The 17,424-nt window shown below is 47.7% G+C and overlaps 1 protein-coding gene across 2 annotated transcripts in view; it reads left to right on the top strand.

Annotated features, from left to right (window-relative positions):
- ATXN10 (ataxin 10) overlaps window positions 1–13,126 on the top strand; it is a 154,900-nt gene extending 141,774 nt beyond the window's left edge. Inside the window, exons 11-12 of one of the 2 annotated variants that reach the window (XM_032645778.1) lie at window positions 12,152–12,339; window positions 12,817–13,126. In XM_032645778.1, the coding sequence (XP_032501669.1) occupies window positions 12,152–12,339; window positions 12,817–12,819 (191 nt within the window). In that variant the 3' untranslated portion in view covers window positions 12,820–13,126. Of the gene's footprint in view, window positions 1–5,593; window positions 5,705–5,871; window positions 6,515–12,151; window positions 12,340–12,816 lie in introns of those variants that run through there. The other variant, XM_032645777.1, reaches the window with a different exon arrangement.
- Window positions 13,127–17,424: the final 4,298 nt, after the last annotated feature.

The raw sequence follows: 17,424 nt of genomic DNA, 5'->3' as shown, positions 1-17,424 counted from the left end.
GTGCCGAGGGCCGGGCCCTGGAGCCGCCGGGGCAGGAGGCTGGCAGCCCTGCTCATGGGCTGTGATGGGGGAGCGCGGCCGGGCTGGCTCTGTCCCAGTGCCAGCCCTGGTGGCAGCTTTCCCACATTTGTTCGTGGATCTGAGCAGCTCGAAGGGAAGGCGGGGCCTGCTTTCTGCCTGGAGCTGACGGCCTCATGGGGGTGACAGGGGCAGGGAGGCCTCCGGGTGCTCTGGCCTTTCTTGTCCTCATGGCTCTGTGGATCCACATTACCCCCCCTTCATTTAGATAACGGTCGCAAACGTAGAACATATAAAAAAGTAAAGCTAACTTTCAGACATACTCGCCTTTTCCATTCTTACCGTCCTCAGGTCTGGACGTCTCCTCTGAGGTAGAGACAAGGTGCCTTTGCCCCTGGGGCCGCCGGAGTGGGGCATGGCCGTGTGGCCTGTGAGCCCTGGCCTGCCCCCTCCCCACGCCGGCAGCTGGCCTCTGAGCTGCCAGGAAAGGCCATGTGGGCAACGGGCAGACCTCTTCTTCAGGGTTAACTGAGTGCAGCGGAAAGCAGGCCCCGTGCTGTGCAAAAGCCTCACTGCTGGACAAAAGCCCGGCAAGAGCAAAGCTACGAGGTGGATCGCAGCTTCCAGCACAGGCCCAGCCCTGTGCCGGAGAGTCTTCGCGTGACTGTGACGAGCCAGCTCTTCATTCTTAGTTAAGGGCCTAATTTTAACATTCTCATGGAAGCTCACGGAATGAAGACAGTGTCAAATGCAGAGAGAGATCTGCACTTTCTGGGTAAGGATAGGAAAATCCTCTCAAAAGTCAAAACATTTTCCCAGTTTTTGAGAGAAACCAAAATATGTCAGAATCAAAGCTACTCTGCTGTCTTTCTGTCCTAAAGCACCTTCAGAAACTAGCACAGCTCTCGTTCACGTGTTTCCTCTGGGTGTAATTAGGAAGCGCCAGGGAATCCTAATGGGTTTTCAAGAAGAAAATGACAACGAAAGTTTCTGATGCACAATCCGTCAGACACCCGGGCTGCGCATGGGCTGCACATCCTGGGCAGCACTTGTGAATCACGGAGACAGTGGAAGCCGCAGAATGCAGAGAAGCTTTGGGGCGTTACGGGGCAGTATTTCTTAGGGCTGTCTAGTTGAGGAACATGTGAATTGCCATTTGGCAAATCAACCCAAACTTCAAGTTCAGTCATCCTGATTTTTTTAAATTGTACTTATCTTGAAATACAGTGTGCATACCGAAAAGTGGGAAGAGCCTATGTGTGTTGTTTGCAAATAATTGTAAAGCAGACATGTGTAACCAACACCCAGGTCAAGGCGAAAAACACTGCCAGACTTCGCTGAGCCCCTCCCCATCCGAGCTCCTTATCAGGCATCCCTGCCCTCCTCTGGTTAGCTCCTGTGCATGCGGCCTACATAGTGTGCTTTGGGTTGGCCGTCTTTGAAATTCATATAAATGGAATCATGGCTTGCATTGTTTTGTCATTTGTCACTCAAAAGCATGATTGTGAGATTCAAGCAAACCGTTGCGTGTAGTTTACCGTATAGTATTCCATTGCAAGAAGATACAACGTTTATTCATTCATTCAGTTGGCAGACATGTGGCTCATTTCCACTTTGGGGCTGTCACAGTTAATGCTGCTATGAACTTTTTCATACATGCATGTATCCTGGCACGTGAGCGTGAGGTTTCTTAAGGAATGGAATCTCTGTGTCTTGCGTATCTTCAGCTTTATTCTAGATGATACCAAACTCTTTTTGGAATTGATCGGACCAGTTTTTACTCCCATCAGCAGTATATGTGCTCCCTTTCCTTTACCTTATCGACACTTGATGCGGTCACTTAAAAATTTTTGCCATTCTGATGAGTATAATATGTCCTTGTGATGTTATTTTAAATACTCTAATTAGTAATAAGTACATTTTGATTTTTTATTGATCATTTGGTTTATTGACCATTTGGATTTCTTGTGTCATGAAGATGTTCACGTTTTTTTTATTCCTATACTTATGTTTTCTTTTTTTTGTGTGGTATGCGGGCATCTCACTGTTGCGGCCTCTCCCGTTGCGGAGCACAGGCTCCGGACGCGCAGGCTCAGCGGCCATGGCTCACGGGCCCAGCCGCTCCGCACCATGTGGGATCTTCCCGGACCGGGGCACGAACCCGCGTCCCCTGCATCGGCAGGCGGACTCCCAACCACTGCGCCACCAGGGAAGCCCCCACCCCCTCTTGACTGGGGACTCTCTGGGAGCTGCTGGGAGGGGAGGAGGGGTGGAAAGCCCACCAGCATGGCCTGGGTGACCCATAGAGTTCATCACCCCCGGAGACTAGTGACATTTGGACCAAGGACAGTGCTAACAGATGCTTAGGCACATGTAGTATGCTGACGCTTTGGTACCTGCTGGGTCTTGTCGAGTCCAAAGTCCTCCAGAAGCGCCACACTGTTTGTGTTCTTCATTTAAGCCTTTGTGTCTTAGAACTATTTTTGACCCTTGGCTATGCTTTATTAATGTCAGATGTCATTAGTACTAGAACAACAGTTATCTTCCATAGTTGGATGGGGTTACTTAACGTTCTCTACTCGAAATTTTAATTTCATTTTGAGCTGTTTATTGTTACTTCCAAAGGCGTTTTGCAGAGGTAGTCACTCTGACTGGTATCTGAGAGCTTATCTTTTTTTTTTTGCTGTACGCGGGCCTCTCACTGCTGTGGCCTCTCCCGTTGCGGAGCACAGGCTCCGGACGCGCAGACTCAGCGGCCATGGCGCACGGGCGCAGCTGCTCCGCGGCACGTGGGATCTTCCCGGACCGGGGCATGAACTCGCGTCCCCTGCATCGGCAGGCGGACTCTCAACCACTGCGCCACCAGGGAAGCCCTGACAGCTTATCTTATCTTTCGAGATTTCTTTGCAGAGAAAGGGGCTCTGTTTCAAGTGTTATAAAACCTGCTGCTCCTTTGCTGTTGTGTGGGCAGAGCTCAGAAGCTCGCGGTCAGACTGGCCGGAGGAAGGACCGCACTGGGCCTCCCCCAAGTGTCCTCCCGTCGGCTGTGGCCCCTGAGGAGGGCTTAGGAGCAGTGGGGTGGGTGCTGGAGCCTGCATCCAAGCCAGGCCCGCCCACTTCAGGTGTGTGACCTCGGACAGGACCTCAGCCTCCTGTGTCTGAGTTTTCTCATCAGTAGGATGGGTTTTTAACACCTCCTGCAGGTGGTGTGTTTGTGAAGGTTGAATACTTTCAGTGAGTGCTTGTAACAGCCCCTGACACATGTTGTACACTCTGCAGGTGATAACACCCGCTGCTGTCATTACTTTTATTATTATTACTGTTATTATTTTATGCAGATAAACTGGCAGTCTTGGCTTACATGAGAGACACTTAAGTTAATTCCTCTGGCAAAGCTTTGCTTACATGGAAGGTAGAAATTCATTCAAGCCAGCAATTCCTTTACTCCAAAGAGCACAGAGCACTATAGAAATACCCTCCTACCTGGTTGCCAGGGCCTTGAGTGGGCTCTGTCTCTTCTGGGCTCTCACTGGCTTCTCTTCATAAGCTTCTCAGTCGTCAGAGCCCAGGGGTCTCAGGTTACATCACACCCTTCTGTGCCATCTCCAAAGTGCAGCTTACTGCTGGCAGTACCCCTGGATGTGAGTTGAGACTCTGGGGCAGTAGCTTTTCTTGAGAAGTTTACTGTGTCCAGAAAGCCTCTCCCTCAGGAGGTCTCCCCTGCAGCCCAAAGGCTGAGGTTGTGTAGCGCGGGGTGGGGTCTGTGTGCATGTGTCATTGATGCCTCACGTACAGCTCAGATCTGACGGGAGAACTGGGGTGCCTGCCCTTGTTAGAGGACGGAGGCCAGACACCAGGGAGCATTCATCCAGAGGTGTTTAAAACTTCCCTCCTCCTGTGTGCGCCAGGAGCTGCAGTGGCCCAGCCCGGAGTCCCTGCACACAGGTGAGCACACGTTCCATAGAAGGGCTCAGGATGACACGGTGACAGTATAGTGTGCGGGGACCCAGGAGAGGGGGAGGGGGACCCCCCATGGGACAGGCCCTGCTCCGTGTCGTGAGCCTCTGCTACATGCCCGGCATGTGCCAGGCTCTGCTGAACACGTTACGCGCAGTGGCTCCTGTGGAGTCTCAGAAGTGACATTAGAGCCCTGCCCCAAATACACATGGAGCCGCTTGGTGGCCCCAGGCCCTGTGGTTTAAGTTAGAAGTGGCCTTGGTTGGTTCTGACATGAGACCTGTTGTGTGGCAGACGCCAGACCGACTGCCTCTTACCACGCCCGGCTTTGAGGTGGTGAGTAAGATGACTCCAGAATGCGCGATGGACAAAATTGGTTTCGGTGCCGTAGGATCCTTTACCACAAAACCCGGTGGATGTGAGGTACCTGCAAGCCCAGCCCTCGCTCGGCCACAGGCGCTTTGGAGTGGGAAGCGCGTGGTGACTGCGGACCCGAGCGGGTATCATCTTCCCGTTACTTCACCGCCACACTGACAGGCTCGCTGGGCGGGGTGACAGCAGCCAACCTTGGGTGCCTGCGCTTTAGCCATCTGGGATTTGTGAAGGACAGAGGGCTCATCCCGGCCAGGGGCCAGGCTGAGGACCATGGCTCCGCGGTTCTTCGCCCACGTGATGACGCTGACGGGCCTGGCGAGATGGAAGGACGGCTCAGGCTCCCGAGAGGGGCCTTCAAGCTGGGACCAGCTCATCTCTCCCTTTAGACGTTGGGTTGACGGAAAGCAAGTCGTGCATACTGAGGACAGTGAATGGAGCCTTTGTTCCAGAATCTTTAAGAAACAGGTTATGCACAGAGACATTTCTCTGGTTGACCCTTGTATGTTAGGATATTTCTGTCAAAATTCAGCAGTGTTTTATTGGGCCTTTGTACCACTTCTTTGATGTTCTAGTTCCCTAGAGATTTAAGAGACCGAAAGGCAGCCTCGGCTTTCAAAGCAGTGGTGTTTCTGAGATGACTTTTTCCCTCGATAAAGACTGAAAGTCTCTCCTCCTTCTTGTAGGACATATTAAACACCAGTATTGTTTTATGTTCTTCAGACTGTGACCTGCAGTTTACAAATTTGCCAGTTATTTGTTCCCCCACCCTCTTCTGTTAGTTGGGGTTTATTTTACCGTGTTCAGTACTAGCGATTAGCCGTTAATTGGCAAATGAGAGCGTACACATACATTGATTTATAAATGCTGTTAGGATACACTACAAAACCTAGAACAGTCCGCGTCGGCACGGCACTGAAACACTTGAACCACAGATGTGCCCTCGTATTAAAATGCAAAAATGCAGAGGGAAATTAGACATCAGATAGACCAACAATTTGGAGAAGGAAGAGGGAGCCCAAAGGGTGGTTTGTGGTGGTTACTGAACACACACTGGTTTCCAGCACCGTGAGAGGAGGCCGGGTGCACAGTCTGCACGATGAAGACTTCCACTTTAGTTTTCTGAGTGAGAGGGAGTGCGTAGTTTAACTGAGTGACTTACGTGGAAGTTGAGAGAATCGTTGCAGATGAAGGCAGAGCTGGGATGCACTTTACTGCATAGCGAAGTTTCTCTTAACATTTGGAGGTAGAGTCACCTCTGCAGAAGTGGTTGGCACTTCATACAGGAACACTAACGGTGTTTTTCAGGTTTATTTCCTCCGCGAGGACCCTCTCTTGTCTGTGCCCCGTGTCATAGGTAAGTTGCCCTCCCTCCTCTGCCCCCGCCTCGCCCCAGTCAGGTGCCCCCTGTGGCGTGTTTGGACAGGTTCCTCCTGCAGCAGCCAGAGCCTCATTGGAGCCTGGGGTTCCCTGGGCAACCGTTTGGGAAATACTTTTTTTTTTTTTTTTTTCTTCTCTCCTCAGAAAGTGAATACTTGAAGAGCAGGGCAGAGGTGGGTCAGGACGCCTGCAGACGGGGTCGGGGTCGGAGACCTGGGCCCACCGGGAGCGTGGCCCCGGAGGTGCACAGTCTCTCCGACTCACGTGGCTGGGAGGGAAGCAGAGCTGGTTATCTCAGCAGGAGGAGAAGTCATCCTGTCGGTGTCACATTCCGTGCCCTTTTTTTCCTGCGGCTGACAGAAATTGCCATATTTTGAAGTGTTTGGTTTTCAGCAACGTAAAGCATTTTCAGAACATTTTAAAACTGAACTACTACTTTGCAGTCTGAAAAATTACGCAGTTTTACCATAGTCTGAGAAGATACTAGTTTAGATGTGGAAGCTGTTTATTAAGCATCCTCACCTTGAGGGAGGTCTTGTCATGTTGTGGCAGAAGAGGACATGGTTTCGTGGAGGCCTAATGACATAGTCTTGCCTGGTATGGGGCGTCCTGTTCTCAGACCAACTTCATCAAAGGTTTCTGACGTATGTTCTGTGGCCTACTAAGTAATATGCTTTGGAAAGTTTGCCAGTACATAAATTCCTTGCCATAAATGGGTTTGTTGTCTAAAAATAATTTTTAAAAATATCCTGGAAGCAAAATTAAACATAGATATTATGTATAGTAGACATATTTGTTATATGTATGTTATACATTTTATATTAAATATAGATATATATATTTCACATCTACAGGTATATTAATATGTAAAACACCATTTATAGATATTACACATATAGTTTTGTCTGTACACACATATATATCCTGAAAAGTCAGTAAAATCTTTTATCATTTAAATTGTTTTAATTTAAATAGTTTAAGTTTTTCAGTACCAGTTCCTTTAAAAGCTTATTTTTTCATTCAACAAATATTTATTGGTTCCTTCCATGTTCTAGGCCAGAGTTTTGCAAACCTTTTCTGTGAAGGGCTGCATTTAGTCAGTAGTTTTGGCTTTGCTAGCCATACTGTCTCCATTACAACTCACCAGCTCAGCCGCTGCAGTGTGAAAGCAGCCGTAAACAGTTCATAAATGAATGAGCGTGGCTGTGTGCCAGTAAAACTTTATTATGGATACTGAAGTTTGAACTGCAGATAATTTTTGTGTGTCACAAATTGGTATTCTTCTTTCGATTTTTTTCCCCAACCATTTAAAAATATGAAAACTACTTTTAACTTGCAGCCATGCAAAAACACGGGCCATAATTTACCACCCCCTGTTCTCAGCAGCCTTCTAGACACAGCAGTGACCAGAGCAGAGTCCCTGTCATAGCGGGGCCTGCGTCCCGGGCACCTGCAGGACTTTAAGTAGCACTGATTTCAATAACTGAAAGTTAGGTGGCGTCTTTCTCATCAGACAGTTCCAGGTTTAATGTTTTAACTCACCTAACTTGACTTTAAAAATGAATTGGGCACATACATCTGCTGGTTGTGGACTCTTTTTCTGTCTCGGTTAGTCCCCCAGCCTACATCCTTCTGCCCTGCCCTGTCTCCTCACCTACCTGGTGCAAGGCTGCAGGGCTCAGCGTGGAGCCCGCGTCCTCCCGAATCCCGACGCACCACTGCCGCCACACGAGTGCTCGGCGGGGGGTGGGGCAGGGACCACTTCTCGCTTGGACTCGCCAGGCCCTGTGGTTTCCAGGTGCTCAGTCCCACGCTCGTCTCTGCGGCTCCTTCAAGACACCACGTGTTCTGATGAAGAGCTGGCTGGACTGTCGAGTCCTCACCCTAGTGCTGATCGCAGGGTTCTTTGAAGGCGGTTTTGTAACAAACAGGCTCACGCCTTCTGTTTGGAGTCGCCATGGAAACGTTAGAAGCTGTCTTTCTAAAGCCAAGCAGACAATAAAGCACTTCGAGTGTTAAGGATTAGAGGCTCTAGAAGATGTTTAATTTTCTCCCCCACTCTTGCTTGCTTTCTGTCTCCGTAGAGAGGGAACAAGAGGGTGATGTGAATATTAACCGGGGCACGCTTTCATCTCCCTGTGACCCTCGAGGCTCGGCCTTTCCTGCGCTAACGAGGGGAGCCGTGCGTGCATATTCATAAGCCGGGCTTGGGCATCAGACACAGCTCACGGCGGCGGAGAGGGTCGGGGTGCGGCTTTCCGTGCTTCTCTTTGCGACGCAAACGTTATGAAAGCAACGACTATTAAAATTTGGTTTTTTAATTATTATTAAGTCGGAGACCCTAGACAGTAGTGCCAAAATGTTCCCACTGGAAATAGGGACAAATTAGAGGACCTTTGTGTGGTATTTAATTTATAGGCGGACAGTACAAACCCCAAAATGCTGTGCTTGCTTAGGGTAGAGATGTAGCGCACACCTTTCGTATCTGCGCAGGAAGAGCAGGAGGCGGCACGTCGTGAAATCCTCCTTAAAGAGGAAATGAGATCAGTTTCACTTACAAAGAATATGAACTATATACATTTAAGTGAAAGTGTTGGGGGTTGCACTGTTGTTCGTGTGTCATCTCTGATATTCAAGGTTCTGGAAGGGCATTGACCCCACCGTGGCTGTATGGCCTTCCTGCCCCCGACCCCTCCCATGCCTTCCACTTAACGTCTTTTGCCCTTTGAATACCGGTTTCGGAAGAAGACTAGATTGCCTTTGCTGCCTTGGACTCCAGTGCTACTTCCGCTGGGTTGTTGGTATGGTGGCTGTACCAGGAGCGCGATCCTTGGGAGATGTGACGGTCACGTCCGTTCCTGAAGCCGTGCGGCCCAGCAGGTCTGTCCATCAGGAAAATCGTCATTAATCTCATCCTCTTCCGTGCTCCTTTTTCCTGCACATAAAACGGGGATCGTGTAAGTTTCTCTACAGAAATGAGATACTAAACACTTCTTAGAACACCGTTACGGGACTTCCACAAAGTGTGCTAGTTACCCCCGCAGGTGAACATGATTGAAATCCACCCTTGCATCCGTCCACATGGGAATTCTCCTGCGTTTTGTTGTCATGGACCTCTTATTTACACGGTCCAGCTTCCTTGCCCAGGTTGCATTTACTTTCATCTAGTCTCTCAACCCTGCAAAGCCCTGAGTCAGGAAACCACACCAAGGACTGCTGCAGAAGGAAGAGCACAGCCTGTGTGGGTCACTACAGTGCCACGGTGCCTTCCTGCGCACGCGCGCGTGCGCACACACACACACACACACACACACACACACACACACACAGTGAGTGGGAGATAGCGTTTGCTCACTTGGACATCAGGCAAACATTTCCCAGCACCGTTCTTGGAACGGAGGACAGAAGGGTAAATAAGACATCAGACTTGCTTATGAGGAGTTCACAGGGTGTTCAGGCGGACAGAGATATAAACATAATCATAGCTCACATGACGTCAACAAACACATTGAGAAACCACTCTGTGTCAGGACCGAGCTGTGTGCTGGGGATCTAGAGGTGGATTCTGTGTGGCTCCTGGCCTTGAGAAGCTCATGGACACCTAAGCAGATAAGTAAGTGCAATGGGATGAGAACTAGTTAAAAAAAAAAAAGGGCGGGGGGGTGGGGGGAGGTGTTTTGGAAATACAGAGCAGGCGCGCCTAGCTTATGCTGGTGATGAGGGGGGGCTGGGACAGAGAGGGTGGGCTTCCAGGAGCGTGAGCTCGGCTGTGCGCCCTGTGGGGAAGGGGCAGGTGAGGGGAGGCGTGTCCCGGGGCAGGGCCTCGTGTGGACAGACAGGTGGGGCCTGGCGAGGTGATGTTGACAGAGCCTGGGGTGTGAAGGGCACCTGGCACAGAGGGATGCGGGGACCCTCTGCAGGGGTCTTATTTGCCCTGTAACTGAAACCATTTGACATTTCGAGCTCTGCATGGTGGTTCCTTCCCCCAGAGACACTCGGCATTGGCAACTGGCAGTGACAAGGCTGGCATCACATTCCTCGATTACAGAGCCAATCAACCCTCCAGTTTTGAGGTGCTTGCGATGCATTTCTGGGAATTTCCCTTTTCTTTCAATTATATTTAAGCTTCCTGGTTAGGAAGCTTCAGGAAGCAGCTTTTTGCATCTGTCGTTTAGCGTTAGAGAGTTATACCTATGAACTAGAATTCTCTAGGCTTGCCTAAATTTACCCTCAGATGTTCGCTTCGCCAGTCGGTTCTCATGATCACTGCCTCCCCCTTTTCCTACAACGAGTGAGGAAATGGATTTGAGTAATGATGATGTCGTCCTGCATGAGAAATCAATTGGAGCAAATGATTCATTGCTGAGAAATTTACTGATGTGTTGGAAGTTTCTGTCGCCCGGATCATTATTTTTATTCTCTATCCTGTCACAAAGTGGGGGTTTGGTGATGTGGCAAAGAAGGAGAAACGCAGATTTAGGTGTGTTTTTTTGGGGTTTTTTTTTGGTACGTGGGCCTCTCACTGCCGTGGCCTCTCCCGTTGCGGAGCACAGGCTCCGGACGCGCAGGCTCAGCGGCCATGGCTCACTGGCCCAGCCGCTCCGCGGCACGTGGGATCTTCCCGGACCGGGGCACGAACCCGCGTCCCCTGCATCGGCGGGCGGACTCTCAACCACTGTGCCACCAAGGAAGCCCAGATTTAGGTTTTACGTGTTGTGAGTACTTGTGTGGATTCATCTCCAGGAAAGGAGTACCGTCTTCTAAAGGACCTGGGCTTTATCATGAGAGGATGACAGGCAATGGCGAGATGAGAACACTTTCCCCACCAAAGGGGGCGGCTAACTATAGAATCACATCAGCTGGGCGCCGGCCGGCAATTCCCATTCTTTGCCCTTTGGAACACGTTAGCCATTTATACCCCCGAGTGGTTTTGATGATAAGCCTCTTAAGACCAGTGGGTCATTTACTGCACAGCGTTTGCTGGTCCTCTTCCTCATGCAGCCCCGTGGCCCGTCCTGGAGGAGCTGGGGAGGCGGGCCGGCCGGCAGCTGGTTCCTGTGTGAGGTCCCAGTGTGATCCGGACTGCGGGCCAGTGTGGGCTGTGTTGGAGGGACTGACAGGGAGCAACCACAAAATGCTTCCTGAACACAAAACTGGTGCATTTCCTGTTTCATTTGCCTAACTTTAGTCTCAGGCTCACTTTTTAGTTTCCTTTGAGGTTATTGCACTAGGGAAACAGTTTGATACACTTTCTTTGTGCATATGGCGGCCTTTCTCTGTGGCTTCCTGTGTCCAGACGAGGAGCCAGAAGCATCTCGGCCCCAGCCTCACCGCCGTGCCGGGACGCGGGACGAGATCAGGAGTGCGACTCTCCAGCTGAAGGACCCGCCTCTCATACCTTTTGGGGGCACAGAGCCCCAGTTCTGGCATCAGAAATGCCTGCATGGGAAACGTCTGGTAATAAGGAGAAAGGGCTTTTTTCCTGCTACCTTCCATCTGATCTTGGGCAGGGGGGCCTCTTTTCATTGGAAAAAGTGTCTGTTCCACGCTTGGCACTACAGAGGGTGCCAGGCCCACTGTTCTTGGTATCTCTCTGTGTCCCTGGATCCAAGACTACAGCAGTTTTTATACAACCTTTAGAGAAGGACATCTAGCCGCAACTTAATGCCTTCGCGAGGTTTACACAGCTCTTGGTAACTAAGTCAAAGACTTCAGAAAACAGTGCAGTGATTCTATATTCTTCGTAAGGTGTCTCCTGTCTGCTGTGAAAGACGCCGTGCACAACATTTAAAATTAGGGCCAGGGCACAGTAGGGCACGAGGATGAGATGCGTTCTCAAGGGCACAAGGATTCGGACTGAACAGTAAATCCTTCAAAGTCTTCCTTCGTCTTTAAAATATGGAATGAGGGAAATTCCATGGTGACTCCCAGCAAACAATTCTTATCTGTAACTGGGCTTACTTTAAACAAGATGGTTTTCTTGTCTGATTCCAGCCCGGCGTCTTCATGCCTCATCCTGCAGCGCTCTTATTCCTTGCCTGCTGACTCAGTAACATAATCATCCAGCGTACGTGTGTGTGCGTGCACGTGCAGTCCTGCACACAGGCTTGTGTTCACGTACCTCAGATGTGACTGCTCTGAGCCTTTGCTTCCTCGTTCGTTCATTCAGTTCAGGATCTCTGTGGGCCGGTTGCTGGACATCTCACACACACACACACACGTTGGACATACATGTGTATATGCGTGTCTTATAACTTTTTAATTATTACTCGCTTTGCATGCGTATTCGTAGCACATCCTTAAGAAAAATGTGTTGATTCTGGGCTTTTAGGGTTGCTTGCTCCTCTCCTCCTTTTCCAGTAATGCTCGTGGGAAGTTCTAAAACAGGAAAGTACACTGGCAGATTCCTTCACTCTGGTTCCAGTTCTAACCCAGTGGGTGGTGCTCGCCATCCGAAACCTCACGGAGGACAATAGCCAAAACCAAGATTTGATTGCAAAGATGGAGGAGCAGGGCCTGGCAGACGCGTCCCTACTTAAAAAAGTGGGTTTTGAAGTTGAGAAGAGGGGTGACAAGCTGATTCTGAAGTCTACTAGTGACACACCTCAGCTGGTAAGTATGCCAGAAGGAGTGGTAATTCCCTTTCAGTTTGTAGAAAGTGGTCCCCGCTTCCCCGTCACCTTGGGCGTGACACAGTTCCTTCATAAGGACATGGATGGGAGTAATTTTGCCTTCTAAGATGGCAAAGAAAGCCCTAAATCTAATTGCAAGTAATTTTTCATTCAGGCTTTATGCTGCCATTTTAAGAGAGTTGAAATTTCAGACTCGTTCTAGGGGAAGAATAGAAAACGGTATCGAAATTTTCACGTGGTCTAAAAGTTTTTGGCAGTAATTAGACTTTCTTTAAAAGATGGCTGATGTTCGGCAGTGAAAAGAGCAGAAAACTCCTTGTGTGATACTGAATGAGCTGTTTCAGGTTTCTTTCCACTACTTCTATCGTGGACCAAAATTCTCTGTATGTTTTTTCATTTGACTGTTCTTGTAAATAGCTCTGTTACATCTGCAGTTTTGTTTCTTTTTTCTTCTTAGTGAATGAACTCTCCATCCAAAACTCTGAATTTTTGGAATCTGTTTCATGGATTTGTCATCTTCCGCAGTATGTGAACTTGCGAGTGTTTGAAGATTTATTAAGTACAAATTCAAGAACCCGTGAGTCTTTTAGACAATAGAGTTAAATGCGTGTAAGCTTAGAAGTGAAAGTACATGAGTATTCTGTGGTTTCTTTGCTTTAAAAATGTAACTGTCTGGTTTGCTTTTGTCCCCGTGGATACAATGTGCGTTTAAGTGATATATTGTACTTACTGTGGCCGCAGATAATAAATTCCTCTTGTTGAGCGCATGTCCCTTCCTTGGCAAAGGCTTGGAAGTTTGCTCGGGTCCGCTTGCTCCTCGGCAGGTCGGCCTCCTTCCCTTCATTGTCTCTTCCCGTGGGGTTTTCTGGGCTGTGGCAGGCAGTTGAAGTAGTTTCTCACTGTGATTAATTCTAGCAATCTCTTTTCACCCCTTCTGCCTTTCCAAAACATTGACAAGACTCATTTCCAGTTAATTAATTCAAGAGATGCTGAAGAATAGAGGGCTGTCCCTCTTCACTTTAGGTCCTGGGCTGTGTTGTCACTGAGCCCTGTCCCTTCGGAATGTGGCGGGAGTGAGCGGGTGAGGGAATGTGGGGAGTGAGCGGGTGAGGGAATGTGGGCGCCGTTAACTCTTCCCTTCCCAGATCACCCTAGACTTGGGCTTCTCCAGACCCGTGACGTTTACCAGCCATGCCTGCATCTTACCCACTGTTAAGGCTGTAAGTGGGAAGGAATAGTTCATGGTCGTCTCTGTGTGCCGGGCCACAGTGTTAAACGCTCATCCGTGTCTTCCTCAGTTTAAAAAGCACCAGTCTTGGAAAGGCATACCACTCAGTTTTGGCCAGGGCTTCGCTGGAATTGCGAGAGTAGCTTTGAAGAGGTGGGAGGTTAATTGACCTGTGTCTGTCTGTCTGTACCTCTCTCTGTATATACACACACTCAGAGGTAGAACTGGATTAAGTGAGCACTAAAATCTTTGTAACCACCCAGATCATTAATACAATCCACAAAAACTCTCATGGGAGGTCCTGTTGCAGATGCTTAAAACACGTTATCTTCTTGAGCAGCCATGTTACTAAACTATCTTGTGAGATTTTGCACAATTTCTGTTGAACCTTCCAAAATGAAAACAGCAAAGACCCAACCAGAAGTTCTACAGAAATACCGACTGTTCCAAAGTAAATGCTCCTAAGTTTTTGTAGCCATACTTAAATTGCTTTGTAAAACACAGCTTTAAGCATGTTAAGAACAAAATAAAAGTTTTCCCATGTGCGATCTGATGCCCTCTATATAACTGAAGAAATACCAGCTTCTAGGACTGTGATAATCTATGAATAACATTTTTTTTTCCTCTCATTTGTGACATTCTGTCAGTAAAGAATCCTTTGCAAAATTCAAAATGCACGAAGAAGTCATTCTCTTCTGGGACACAGAGAGTTAAAACCTTATTCTCTAAATAGAAGTCTGGCCAAAGGGAAAAAGCAGTGGGGGTCCCTTTTTCCTTTTAACAAGTTTGCAATAGACACTTCTTTTTTTCCTCTCAATGGATGTATGCACACCAGTGGCATCACACAAACATGTCGGTATAAGCCATATAATAACAAACACAAATAAATAAAAGGGAGCCTGTGAGAGTACAGAACGGGGTGATGGTTATGTGTTTTCTAAATAGGAAATGTAGGGCTTGCACAGTGAAAACATGCCGATGGCTGCATTGTCGCAGCTTTTGATGCCTTTGGACAGATTAATTCCTGAGCACAACAGCTTCCCTGTCCTCTGCCAGCGGACTTAGAGCTTCTGAGAACCTTGTTTTACATGCTACAGAGGATTAAAGCACCACCTCAATCAGTCATTTAGAAGGGGAAAAAAAAAGGCAGGCCAGCCTTACAAAATTTGTAAAGAGACAGAATGGTCACAGCAAGTTTTGTGACCGTATTATTGCTTTCAAGAGCAGACTGACAAAGCAGTTCAATTTTTTAGGCTGCTTTATTCTGAAAGGTATCAGAGAAAGGCTTTTCTGCTTGACATCGAGTTCAAGTATTTGCAGAATGATTTCTTTAATACCTTAATAGTGGGTGTTAATATTTCAAAAATATTTATTTTCACAGTTTTAGTAATAAACCATTAGAATTTGTCCACGTGTCCATATATATGAGTACATCTCATGGGTATGGCGTTTTTGGAAGCTAATGCCAGATGCATTTTTGTTCAGTAACTTCCGAAGCTAACCACCATGCTTTGGAAACTGCTGAAAGATGTCCATTTTGCAAAATGGGAAGTAGAGGAATGATTGAGGTCATTTGGGCTACCAATTAGTAAATCTTAAAAAATTTAGATTTTACATATGGGTATCTTGCGTCCATTAACTTCTGAAGGCACTGATCTGCTTTTAACAGCAACACCTGAGATTTAAATGTTACTTAAGTGATTTTTCACTATCCTTTAATTATATGAATAATGATAAGATGGATAAGTAAACAAAGGTGATGGGACAAAAATGCCAGTTTTTGTTTGCAAGAGGAAGACGTAAATATATATATATATTTCGCCATCGATAAGTTCTGCACATAAAGGAATCAATTTTTGTATGAGAGGCAGTAAAATTAAGACAATTTTTAAATGCAGAGAAGGGAAGGAAGTACCTTAACATTTAGAGTCTACCACAAAACCAGTCCTTTGGAGGAAAAAGGCCCTCTCAGTGCTGTCCAAGGTTCTGATAATTTCAGCTCCAGTGGCCTGAATATGGAAAATCAATTAAAAACCTTTTTTAAAGGTCAGATTTTTTCCCTTGTATTTATATGATAGAATATCTGTTTTCTTCTTCCCTGCACATTTTAATATATTTATTTGGATTTTTCAGGTCAAATGTTATCTAGATAGTACTTTACAGTATAAATTCGATTTACCATCTACAGCATATATGAATTCTAAAGGAAAGCTCTTTCTGTAAATGTAGTGGTTACAGTGTTAACTCATCCGTCAGACTTTCCTCATCACAACCAAAGACAATCATGTCGGTGGAAGTGACTTTCTGAAGGTTTTGATAGTTGTTTATTCCTGCTTAAATTGCAGCCTTAAATTAGGAACATTAAGTTAAATGTTTCTTCTTGTTTAAACAACATAATGTACATTCTTCATCTATATATGAAACCGCGTTATGCTTCTTTTACTTCAGTTAGGCGAGCGCTTGCGTGTTTTACAGGCTGGATCTGGTTTTCACCGCCGCTGTGTATAAGCATGGTGGTTGAGAGCATAAACCGAGTGAGGGCCTGGGCCCCAGGCCCCTTCTGCGGCTGCGCAACTGCGGGCAGATTCTGTCATCGCTAACGTGGGGCTTGTCACACCAGCAGCGTCCAGGAGTGTGTAGGAGGATGAACCTAAACGAGGGTGGAGTGCTCGGGGTGGTGCCTGGCTCGTGGGGAACACTCGCTGATGCTGGCTGTGTTCTTGCTGCAGCGACACGCACTTCTAAGCCTCTGACACCTTCATCGTGAGCCCAGCTGACGGACGTGCGTGGGAACTGCGCCCGGTCTCTTGCTCCCCGTCTCGCCACAGTGCTGGGCATACAGTAGGTGCTCACTTAGTGTGTTTTGTGTCTTTAACAGATACCTGTATGATGCTTTCTGTGTACCACACGACGTTCTAAGCACCTTAAAAATATTCATCACTTTATCCTCATCGTAATTATACGGTCTGTTCCAGTATTAATCCCATTATATGAATGAGGAAGTTGAGTTGCAGAGGTTAATGCCCGGGGTCACACAGCAGTAAATGCTTAATGATTAATTGCTGTGGTTAATTAGAAGGGAATGAATGAGGGAAAAAATATGGCTTCCTTCCCCAGAAGCATAGAGAGTAAATGTAGCAGAAATGCCTAAACTGTGGCTGTAGATGGGGGAGGGCCAGGGGAGCTTCATGGGTAGAGCACGGGCTTTGCAGTTAGAACAATCCAAGCTCAAATCTCACCTCCACTTCTTGCTAGCTGTGTGGTCTTGAGCAGGTCGCTTAACCACTCTGAGCCTAAGTTTCCTCCTTGAGCAGTGTACCAGGCAGGTCCTGGGGATACAGCAGTAAACAAGACACAGTCCGTGCCCTTGTGAAGCTTACCTTCTGATGAAGATGACAAAGTTAACAAGCAAGCAGATAAAAACAAGAGCGTCACATATTGTAGTAAATGCCATAAAGAAAATAAGTAAGGTGAGGCTGTAGGTTTAGTTTTGACCTTCAGGTGACCAAGAAGGCAACAGCAAGAGAAAATTCACTCAGACAGATGATTCTTTTCTTTCCTTTAAGTAAGCTAAGTAGTCATTGTGAGCAACAGAGGGGAGGGGCTGTTCTGTCAGTTTCCCTCCCTCCCTCTCTGTGCCTCGCTGTCCCTCGCTCCCAGCCAGCCGTCTAGAGACCACCTGTGGATGTTCCTGCCCTGATCTGCACAGCGGCTGGAGCCATCATAAGGTCAGCGCGCAGTGGTCTGTCCTCTTAGTGAGTGGTGAAATAAGACAAAAATAATCAGGAAGGATAGTAAGCATTTGATCAGTGCTGTTGGCACGTAGACATGTAGAGC

This window comes from Phocoena sinus, chromosome 10, assembly GCF_008692025.1.
Source record: "Phocoena sinus isolate mPhoSin1 chromosome 10, mPhoSin1.pri, whole genome shotgun sequence".
Lineage (NCBI taxonomy): Eukaryota > Metazoa > Chordata > Mammalia > Artiodactyla > Phocoenidae > Phocoena > Phocoena sinus.
Note: the sequence above shows the minus strand (reverse complement) of the source record. Positions and strands in the feature narration are given on the sequence as shown.